Source organism: Mus caroli, chromosome 17 (genome assembly GCF_900094665.2).
Source record: "Mus caroli chromosome 17, CAROLI_EIJ_v1.1, whole genome shotgun sequence".
NCBI classification, from domain to species: Eukaryota; Metazoa; Chordata; class Mammalia; order Rodentia; family Muridae; genus Mus; species Mus caroli.
This window is the reverse complement of record NC_034586.1, coordinates 9,550,886-9,562,305: the sequence shown is the minus strand read 5'-3', so window position 1 is coordinate 9,562,305 and position 11,420 is coordinate 9,550,886. Positions and strand designations below refer to the sequence as shown.

At 40.6% G+C, this 11,420-nt stretch overlaps 1 protein-coding gene across 18 annotated transcripts in view; it reads right to left on the bottom strand.

Moving 5' to 3' along the window:
* Positions 1–11,420, bottom strand: part of Afdn (afadin, adherens junction formation factor) — a 143,870-nt gene that overhangs the window by 12,484 nt on the left and 119,966 nt on the right. For 9 of the 18 annotated variants that reach the window (XM_021150047.2, XM_029471166.1, XM_029471160.1 and 6 more), the window contains 6 exons: positions 11,126–11,199; positions 10,546–10,664; positions 9,098–9,292; positions 8,333–8,424; positions 7,640–7,825; positions 4,427–5,422 (listed from right to left, as the gene is read on the bottom strand). In XM_021150047.2, coding sequence (XP_021005706.1) covers positions 4,427–5,422; positions 7,640–7,825; positions 8,333–8,424; positions 9,098–9,292; positions 10,546–10,664; positions 11,126–11,199 — 1,662 coding nt within the window. Of the gene's footprint in view, positions 1–2,416; positions 2,453–4,404; positions 5,423–7,639; positions 7,826–8,332; positions 8,425–9,097; positions 9,293–10,545; positions 10,665–11,125; positions 11,200–11,420 lie in introns of all 18 variants that reach the window. The other 9 variants (XM_029471155.1, XM_029471167.1, XM_029471154.1 and 6 more) reach the window with 2 other exon arrangements.

The following is an 11,420-nucleotide window of genomic DNA, read 5'->3' as shown; positions in this document are numbered from 1 at the left end:
GAGGGACAAACAGGCCAAGGGAGTATCTATCTATCTGATGGCCCAGAATGTCATTAATACACAGGAAGTGCTTTTGATGAAGCAGAATTACAGGTAATGTGACAGGAAATGCTGTCCAGAAAGCAAACTCATGCTGGCTCTATGTGACAGAGGGTTAAGGCTTACACATTGGGTCTAGAGTTTTCCTTGGTAATAGAAGATTTGCTATGAAGAAATGTAATATAATCATGAGGCCTAAACATAGTTATCACTAGGTGTACAAGGACCTGCTTTTACACCTTGACTGGTAAACCCAGCAGTAAAGGGCAGTGAAGCAGCCAGGGCAGGAATGTCGGTAGGGCAGTAGCCTCTGAAGTGTGAAGTGGATCATATAAATCCGTAAAGCTCAAATGAATACAAGTATATCTTGGAAAATAGGGGCTATGGATTGGGGGTAGAGGGCAGATTGAGCTTCAGTACAAGGAGCACAGAAGAAGGAGAAATTTCATTTTGCACAGGCTGAATTCTGAAAGCTGCATCTTGCCATCTGGAGGAGATAGAATACAAGCATGTTGGTAAGCAATCTTATTGTGCAAGAGGGCAAGACTAGAGCCATGAATGAAATGTCACTGGCATCATTACTGTCTTAAAGTTATGGATCGAGAACAAGCAGAAAAAGGCAGCAGGAGGCAAGCCTTGAATCAATGGTGGCACCCAGTCACCGGGAGCCCTAAGGAAAGACTGGAAATCAATTTAGGCAGTCCTCCAACTTTATGGAACTCTGCTGCTCCTAACAAGATAAAAACCTGTCTCATTTGTCCCATGAGTCACCCCAAATCTTATTTTATACTGTCAAGAACATGTCTTAAGATTACAGGGCAAACTGCTAGCCCAAGACACATGCTTGCCACTATCCTCTAATTCTTACTTAGGAAGAGTTTCCCAAGATAATCTGCCGATTCTGACATGTTAAGGGCTCTATGAATAATGCATTATTGTTAATAATACTAATAGTTAATACTAATCATACTAATATTTAATGATACTATTATTTCATATTAATATTTGATACTAGGAAAATGGATAAGAAGTGCATATAAACAGTGGTTAATAAATTATTAACATTTTATTAATTGTTAATTGATAATCAAAATATTTATCTCTTTAAAATAAGAAAAACTGGGAACTATTAATTAGAAATAAAAATTTAGTGCAAACATTATTTATCACAAATAACTTCACAGGAGAAAGCTATTCTTGAACCAAGAGTTGGCTAGCGTCTGTGGCAGTGCCTCTGGTCAGTGCTTGCTCTATAAAGGATACTGGTAAATACTTGCTAAGTGATGAATAACTCTTAAGTGGGTTACTGTGGTACATTCCTGTTAACCCTGTACGATCTGAGTTTGGGGCCATCCTGGCTTATGCAGTGACATCTTTTTTCAAAACAAACAAAATAACAGCAACGAAAATTTTTCATGAACCTAATGCACAACTCCATCTCTAAATTTTCTGTGGAGGAGCATGTTTATTATGCTTGTTTCATATAAAGAATGAAGACATGGAAGTCGGAAACTAGTCCTCTGTTCACCAAGAAGGGGAGCTGTTTATAAACAGGTTTCTTTGTGAGTGACCTGTCCTCAAGCTACAGAACAGAAAAGAGGGGACTAGCATTTGATGAGATGACCACTAGAGTTTAACTTTAAAGAACTGGCTTTTTTTTTTTTTAATCATTTAGACATTAACCTCAGATAAATGTGTGTGTGTGTGTGTGTGTGTGTGTGTGTGTGTGTGTGTGAGAGAGAGAGAGAGAGAGAGAGAGAGAGAGAGAGAGAGAGATCAGGTAACAAACACATTACTGAAGTTTAAACAACATTAAATGATCAAATATTTTGATAATCCATGTGGTATTAAGAAAAATAGGATTTTGGTTCCCAAGAAACCTCTTACTTTACCATTCACAGTGACATCTTCATTACATTACCATTCACAGTGACATTACTTTACCATTCACAGTGACATCTTCATTACATTTTAAGTCTGGGAGTAGTGGCAATGCCCTTTCAACTGAGTTCACAGTGAACATACTTATTAGAAATTGTGAAAATGTATTTCTAATACAACAAGAAATAATTACCCAATGCAAAACCTATTTCATTTGTTCACCTACTTGAGACTAGCTATGAGATAGAATCAGATTATGACTAANACTGTAGAAAAGTCAAACCCATAAACAAACAGTGACACTTAAGGTTAACAAGGAAACAGAGTAACTAGTCTAGTAACATTCAGAGGCATGCTTCTAACCACAGAGCTCACTTCCTGACCCAGGAGGTGCTAGNGAGAACTGACTACTGAGAACACAGAACAGCCATCACCAAAGGAGGAAAGAAAATCAAGACAAAAAAAAAGTACCAAAGGGAAAGAAACAAGAACATACCAAATCTAGAACAGAGATTGCTGGCATAGCAGTCTGCTGCAGGTAATAGAGAAGGGGAAAAAAAGAAAGATGAAGTGTCAACAAAAAAGTTAGGTGTGTTCCACCACCGGCATCTTTGTTGCTGTCAAGCATCATCTGGTTTTAGACAACTTGATGAAAACTATAGAACCACAGACTAACTTCTAGCATTCAGAAATAGAAAAATGTCCACNTGGCATTAATATTTTGAGATTTATCATTCAAAGACATATTAAAAAGCCAAAGCTTTCTTTAGTGTTTATTTGGAGACTAAGATAATAAGCTAAATATATAATTATTAAAATAAAATTACTTTTTTAAAATTAATATCAAAATTTTCCCAGGCATCATAATCCATACTAAAAGGCTTTAAAATATTCAAAGTAGTAGCAATTTTGTAAATCTATGACAAATCTTCAATAAACATTTCATCCTCACAGAAAATTGAGATGTTCTAACGTAGTAGCTAACTTTTTATCTCTGTAGTGATCTGCTGTCAAAGGAAGCAATGCTAATGCTAATGCTATGTGATCAATACCAGCTGGACATTCAGAGNTATTTACTGTAGTACAGGGGAGGGGAAATCTTCCTCTTCGTGGAACTTGGGGTGAGTGCAATACAAAGCCACAAATCACCGTATCTGTCCCTAGCCAGTCAGGGCATGGGGAAATACCAGTGCTGGCCAGTCCAGACAAGAGCTAGAGAGTGTGTCTGAGAGTCCTGAGCATGAGCACAGTGGAAACTATTCAACGCACCCTTATTGTACAAGTCTCATTCATCGCTTATTCTTTGAGATAAAATANTTGAAGAGGTGGATACAGTTATGTTTAAGGATGTTTACTAAAGGTACTAGAAAAATAATTGCAAAATGATGTAATTGTTAACAATTACATTCTGGTCTCACTCAAGAAAGCCAGTATGTAAAATAAATCTTAGGTGAATCAGAGCACTGTATATGCTGAGGAATGTCAATATGAAGAAGCCAGTGAATCCCCCTTTGAATTTCTCAACAGTCTTCAGGAAAAACTCACTGAAAAGAGACTAATCACAGTACTGGACTGTTACAATATCAACCAAGATTAACCAGCATCATGCCCTTGAAGTAAGATGTCTGACCCAGCAGCTACTGTTTCAACAACCCCTTTTATGCATAGCATAAAAAATAAAAAAGAAGAAATCAGAAAAAAAATTATATTGATAAAAAGCATCATTAAAACTCACTAACATGACAGATAACAGCACTCTTCGGCAAGCTAATATCAAGTGCCCATGTTAGTAACAATAAATGCCTCTGAATAAATGCTTGATAAGTAGCAAGGATCTAGTTTAAACCCCAAATTTGGTATTTTTAAAACTTATTCGCATTAGGCTAATTTAAATTTTTATTTGAAACAAAGATAATAAAATTTTTTTTAATATAGAGATTAAATTCTATCAAAATTTGTCAGAATCCTTATGCTACAACTACAATTAATAACTAATAAATATTTGAAGTAATAACAGTAAAATAGCTACACAAGTCCTACTACTGGTAATGACCCTGCACTTTAAAATTGATGTCCTAAAGTCCTCTGCTCATCATGAGAATCAGGACCCAAAGCTTTCTGTGTGATGTCCTTGGTGAGTTATCCAGGGTTTGTAAACAACTCTGACTGTTCTGCTCACAGCAGAGCCATGTGACCATTACACTTGATATAGCCCACCAAATCTCAGGGATTTACCATCTGGCCCTGTGCCGACTGTTAGTNGTCATTACTAAGTACCTGTTCTCGCAACTTAAGTGTAGCAAGGATAACTATACGGCTGCTAATTAAAACACTGAAGCCCNAAGGGCCTGGCTCATCCCTGCAAGTTGTCAGCCAAGAGTGAGCAGAAGAAACCAGGGGTCTTTAAACTCCTCTTTGTGATTGTGAATATAGCTGTCTGCACAGAAACACCCAGAAGATAGCATAGGGAACACAGATACGCACAACCGAGGCCTTTCCCCTTTACCCTGGCTCTCCGCTCGGCCTCCAGGCGCTGCATGATCAGCATGGTGTCCACATCATCATCTTCCTCTTCGTCATCATCCTCATCCTTCTGTTTGGACTCCTGTAGTCTCTTCTGGAACTGCCACTCCAGCATAAGCTTCCGCAGGCGGTCACTCTCCTCCGCAGTACGGTCCACCTTGTTTTGCAGCTCATGGATCTCCTTGCTTAGCATGTCCACAATGTGCATTTGCTGTTGCTTCTCCAGCTTCTCCCTGGCATCTCGTTTCCAGGGGTCTGGAGACAGACTATCACCAGAGGACAGCTCCTCTTTACTGATGGTTATATACTGCAGATCCTTGCGCTCAATTGTGCGGGGCTGCTGCTGGGGCTGAAGCTCCCGAATGACTGTTTCTTGGGGCCTCTGCAGTGTGGAAGGCTTTTCTGGCTTGGCCTGTGTGGCCAAAGGTGAGAAGGAAGCAGGGTTCAGGGTCTGAGAGCGCATCTGCCCCAACTTCCGCTCCTGCTCCCTGCGCTTTCTCTCTCGTTCTTCCTCCAGGCGGGCCTTCTCTTTCTCATACCACCTCTGGTGCTCCTCTCTCTTTTTCCACTCTGCAGCAGCCACCTGAGCAGTCTGGGGTCCTGCCTGGTTGGCAGGAGGTGGTGGGAGGGGCAAATCCATTGGAATACCATCAAACTCACTGGTGTAGTGGACCGGTGGTGGGGGTGGTGGTGGAGGGAGGTCTGATCGAATGGGCTGAGAGACAGCCACAGGGGTGGGCAGCACCGCTGCTGGTGTTTTCCAACGGCCAGGACCACTCTTGGTCAGAGTGGAAGCTGGGGTAACTGACTTGGAAGAATGGTTCAGGTGTTCCTGGCTGGATGTGCTGGATTCCACTGAGGAGCTCTGATTGATCCACATATCACTGTCACACTTTCGATCCATACCTGCCTCTACTCGATGCCGCTCAAGTTGGTAAACCTTTTCTTCCCGAAGCTCTTCCTGGGAACGGGTAACACGCTGAGAAAAGAAGAAGTTCTCATACTTCAGAGATTCACCAGACACATTACCAGAATATCATACATGCTTCATGCTCAAAGAGGAGACAACAAAACCTGTGGAATGGGTGTATAACCAGAAGCTGAAACTGCTTTACTGCTCACTGGCCAAGTAGTCAGCTGTAAATCTATCCACAAAAGAATAAAGAAGGTTTCCTATATACTAATGCATGCATGCTATTTCTGGCACTGTCACTCCTGCCTAGCAGGTGAAGGTACATGCTCAGGCTCTAGGCACACCTGACTCCCATAGGTAAGTGAGAACAGTGTAATCCAAGAAGAGCAACAAAACNTTCTGTTAAGTTAGTCTAACTATTACAAAATACTCATTGCATGCATCTATGGCTTGATTCTGAGTGACTTACAAAGATCAGGACTACCTTTGTTTTCTCTCAATAAGACAAGGCTATAAGGACAAGTTCCATTCATCAAAGATGTTTTAGCTCCACTGTTACCAGAGAAAGAAGGCAATNGCATACTTTAATGGAAATAAAGCCTTTTGCCTTTCTGAGGAAGGAGATTCAAACAAGTATTCTTTTTCTCTAGAAGGCTACAATGAAGCCTGAAAAGTGGCATTTATAAAAGCAGTATATCCTGATGAAGATGATCACTATGATATGTCAATCAATTATCCTTAGCACACCTTGACAGTGAACATCAGTTGAAGATGGAAACCTGAAAATAACGATTTCCTTTTCATTAAAAAAAACACGAATTACCACTTTAAAAAAACAATAGCCATAGCAGGAAGTTCAACAATAATTCCCACTACTTAGGTACAGCTTAACTTTGAGCAGGTTCCTTATCACCGTAGTACACAATCAACAAACCACATAAGAGCATCATGAAGTCACATGCTCACACAATCTACACATCACATAAGAGCATCATGAAGGGAACAGAGACCTGGCCCTGCTAAAGACACAACTCTGAACCTTCTGTCTAGTGTGTAGACATGGTATGGGCAGAGAAGGAAGACATCTTCCTTCCTTAGAAAACCCAGCGGCTAACGGTTCTCCGGTTCTACCAGGAGAAGGTAGATAAGGCAGGGCACACACCAGAGGATTATTTTTTTCCTAAACAAAGTTTCCTCTTACCTTGGTGCACAGTCTGTGAGTACACCCCTTTCTGCTGTCTGCCTGTCTATTTTTCTCACCCTGTAAGGCTCAGCTCAATTCCCATGTCTTTGGTGACCACTACAGTGATCTATTCCCATGACTTCTGTGACCGCTCTATGGAGGAATGACTGTTTTGGGGATCATACAACATTTACTTTCCAGGACATGTATCTGTTTTATGTGTCCTAGATGGGTTTTCTCTTTAAAGCACACTGCTGGTTTCTTCTTCCAGTCACATCTGATAGTGCTGTCCAGTTTAAAGCCCTAGACTGGCATCTCTATCTTTAGTGACTTGGACAGAAGTCTAAACTCCTTAGCTAGCAACCACAACTCTTCTAATGAACCGGCTTGCCTTCAGACTCCAGTCTTGCCTTTTGATGTCCAGATCTTTTCCTTCAGCCAGAAAGCCAAAGCCAGAGGAAGACACTACACAAGCACCAGGGATGGAATCCAGAGAGGCTAGATTCTTTCCCAGTTGATACGCCTGGTAATACCCACCTTTTCAACAACTTTAATTGCATTGTATGTTTTCTGTATGCCCTACTTCAAAATCCACGGGCAGAGACAGACTCGGTGCAAGCTATGCCAGTCACTAGATTTCATCTTTCACTCCTAGAATCTGTAAAAGCCTTGCCTTCAATGCTGTAACTATGTCTTACATTACCGTTATTTCATTAACCAAATATTACACAGAACTTGTTTACAATGCTCTGCATTTGAGCCTATTTCTTTTTGCCTCAGACTTAAAAACACACATACAAAAATAAGAGGACAACCTAGCAATCTGAGGTTAACAATTGTGTCTTAAAACTCACACACTCTTGGGCTGCCAAGAGGGTGGATGCTGGGATCTAGTCTGATCCCAGGAACCCAAGTCATTGAAGGTGACAACTGATTCTTGAAAACTGCCCTCTGTTCATGTACCCCATACACTCACACACAAAATAAATACAAATAAATATTTTTAAAGAAAAAAACAGCCACCAGTCTTTATCCTGCTAACCTGATCTATCATAGTCCTCTGAGAGATGAGAAACATTTGTGAGCCCCTTATTCCTAACCTGGATTGCAATGCTGGAATGATTACTTTCTGTGTGCACATGCGGTTTTTCCTCATAATTTGGCCACTGGTTCTGAGGAGGAGCCGTCCGGTCCTGCGACTTTGAAGCTGGAAAGGTAAAATACTCTCTGGTGTATGTCTGAGTAGGGATAGGATAGGCTTCAGGTCTAGGTGGAGGGGACTGCTCCTGTAAAATGTAAGGAAAGACAAAAAGAGATGCTTAAAATTTCATAAAAGGCTAACTTTATACTCGGGGATCTGTTTTACAATCTTTTTAAACAGCATCTATCGGGGGGTGGGGGGGTTGATACCCCGAGGGAAGCTTCCCTGTCTCAAGAAGGGGAAATGGGGGGGACTTGCCTGAGGGGGTACTAGGAGGAGAGGAAGGGATGACATGATTATAAAGGGAATAAACAAGTGTTTTTAAAAAGCATATACATTAAGTGCTATGCTAAAAATTGAAAACTTGACCCTATGCTTTGAATGAGGAGCATTAATTTTCCAGATTTACTCACTTAAACTAATTCTCATTTCCCCTAGATTTAGTAAATATTAAATTATTTGACTAGTATAATAAAAACTAAAAAATTAAATGAACAAAAGTCAAGAATGATAGCTAATGTACTTTGTTGAGAACTATATCAGACAACTCAGATATTTCACAAGTAAGAAAGTGTTCCAGCTTATCTCAGACCTCAGTGCAGAGGTTTCCAGTGGAGACAGATGTTATCTTAGCTGCTGTTCCAGATGTATATGGACCCTTCCCTCCTGGGCTAGGAGGCTGATCTGTTGGAAACAGTCAAAAGAGACCCCAAGTTTCACATTAAATAACAAGTAAAATACACATAACATTCCTTTAAATGCAGGCGCTGTATCATGTGCATCATTACACTATTGACGGGACGTCTAGCACAGAGCCAGAGACAAAAAATGTACCAGAATCTGGCTTCCTGCACCCCTATAAGTCTCCTACCACCATAGCCCACCCAGGAAAGGATGATCTCCAGGATCAGGACCGAGCTGACATCTGTGGCAGAGACCCGAGAGTAAATACTTGAAGCCTTTTGGAGGCTGGGGTCTCTATTCAATACCCGCCATCCTCATTTCTTTGTTAGCAACTCTTTTTTTCCTTTCCTTTTTCCCTTTCTCTCTCTCTCTCTCTCTCTCTCTCTCTCTCTCTCTCTCTCTCCTCCCTCCCCCTCCCTTCCTCCCTCCCTCTTTGTTTCTTTCTAAGTTGGCAACCCCTGACACACTTTTGTAGAGACATTAACAATGCATTTTGATCTATAATGTCTACTGAGTCAAGGGTTTTCTCAAATAAAATCCAAATTTTGGAGTATTATGATACCTCTATGAAAACTCTAGCTAGCCAAGAGACACACACAACAATGATCAAAGTACAGCATGCTCCATTGGCTTCTGGAGATAAAAAGATAACGTAGAGAATGACTCCTCTTACTTGCCACATTGGGGCTGGAACGGTGGTCCGCTCTGTTTTTCATCAGCCTGTCATCCCCAGGCAGTTTCTTTGGCTCACTGTACTCTGTCCAAGGCATCTGAGGACTCTCTGGGGAGCCATTTTGAGCTGAATTATTATAGAGCTCAAAACCTTCACTCTTTGGTCTGGGTTTACCTGAGCCACGACGATCTGAAACTGAAACCAAAGCAGATTCATTCTTTCTCTCTCCCTCATTGGTTCTAAGAGTTGAAGAGCTTCAAAGGATGCATCTAAAATTCTTAAATTTCATAACTGTTCTTAGTATAACAGGGTGATTTTCATATACATTCTTTGACTAGCTTAAAAACCAAAAACAAGCAAGCAAGCAGAACAAAACAAAATCCAGACACTAGATACTCGTGGTTGGTCTGGAATTTACTACATAGGCCAGGCTACCCCAAACTCACAGAAAGCTGCATCCTTCTGCATCCTCAGTGCTGGCATTAAAGGTACAGGCCACCACAAATGGCTTTATATGAACATTTTCAAACGCTTTTAAATAGATTGGGTCTAGAAAAATTTTCATTTACTTGGTATGTATCTATGGGAGAAATTGACATTATTTTCTCAACAACTGAACTGTAATTTGTAAATAACAAAGTAACTATTTAAAGAGTAATTTTTTTTTTAATAAGTCCTCAAAGGTACTACACTTCTCTCACTTGATAACATACATATTAATATCCATCAGACTGCTGTCACCTGGTGTGATTAACCATGCATGTCCATAGTTTAGTCTTTTCATCTGTTCACCTGGGACTCACTCACTACCCCCTTCCCTCTGTGGATTTCTAAATGATGTTCTGCCATGCTAACACATGGTCTTACCACCATACTCTGGTGTTTCTATGCTTTATTAAACGGGATTCTAGGCTGTCAGACATTGTTATGGTTGTTGATACTGTGGTTACAAAGGTCAGGTGCTAGGGTGTGCAGGATTCAAAGCTGACTCAGGGGAGAAGAGAGCTCACAAGACCACACTTAACAGACTTTGACTATATCTAGCAAGCTGCCCCATTAGGGATGATCTGAATAGAAACCTAGTTGTATTTCTCAGCATTCTGCACTCATTCTCAACTAACTTTTCTCTGGAAGAGCTGGAAAGCAGCTGTAGTAGCAACTTTTACATGGGATTTTGATGACTCTCCTTTTAAAAATAATTTATTTTGTGTGTATGAGTGTTTTTACAGTGTGTGTACAAGTGCATGCCTTACTGGTGCTCAAAGAAGTTAGAAGAGAGCATTGAATCCCCTGAAACGGGAATTACAGACAGTTGTCAGCTAACATAAGTGCTGTGAAGTACTGAGCCATCTTTCCAGCCCCAGCTTTTGATAACTTCCAAGAGGAGTCACACCCCAGTATAGAATCAGTATAGGATAGCTATCCTGGCCTGAGTCACTAGTTCTTACTTCTCTGCATCATGGGGGACGGCTGGTTAAGGAGGGTGGCCAGGCCGTGGTAGATGGCGCCTTGCTTTGCAACTTCCAGTGTAACCACGGAACTGGTTCTTGTCATGAGTTCTGCTGCCCTAGGAAGAAAATATAAGAATAAAGAAACGGAGCACTCAGTGTCAGATGACAGTTTGTGTTCAGAACTCTTGTGCTTAGGTTCCTCTGCCTGATTGCTGTTGGAGAAATTAGCCTGGCTTTCAGAAAGATAATCTCCTGTCCACATCACATTTGAAAGTTAATTATAAAAACATATAAATATATTCTACGCTATAACAAAGATATAAAGATTTCACAAATTTTAAGTATATGTGCACATATTTATATAATTACTTAAAGAAATGCTCTATACTAAAACACATATGAGTGAACAGAAAATGAGATTCATGTGCTTTAAGAACTAGGATTATAGGTGAAGGTGTACCCACAGAGCATAAAGAACTTTTATAGCACTACTTTTTGAATACAAATTTCAAAATTAAATGTAAAATATCACTTCAATACACTAAGACTAATTTTAAAACTAACCAATTAGTCATACCTTTCCTGAGAAAGTCCAACCAGACTTCGTCCATCCACACTGAGGAGTTGGTCACCAGCAGCTAATCGTCCATCCTGAGCCACCAGAGAGATGAAAGTGTAGAGAGAAAAAAAAAAAAAAAGAGGTAGCATCAGTGCACAGCAGCATTTTTCACAGTCAGTGCACAGCAGTGTACTTCACACCACAGTCAGTGCACAGCAGTGTACTTCACATCACAGTCAGTGCACAGCAGTGTTTTTCACACCAGTCAGTGCACAGCAGTGTACTTCACACCACAGTCAGTGCACAGCAGTGT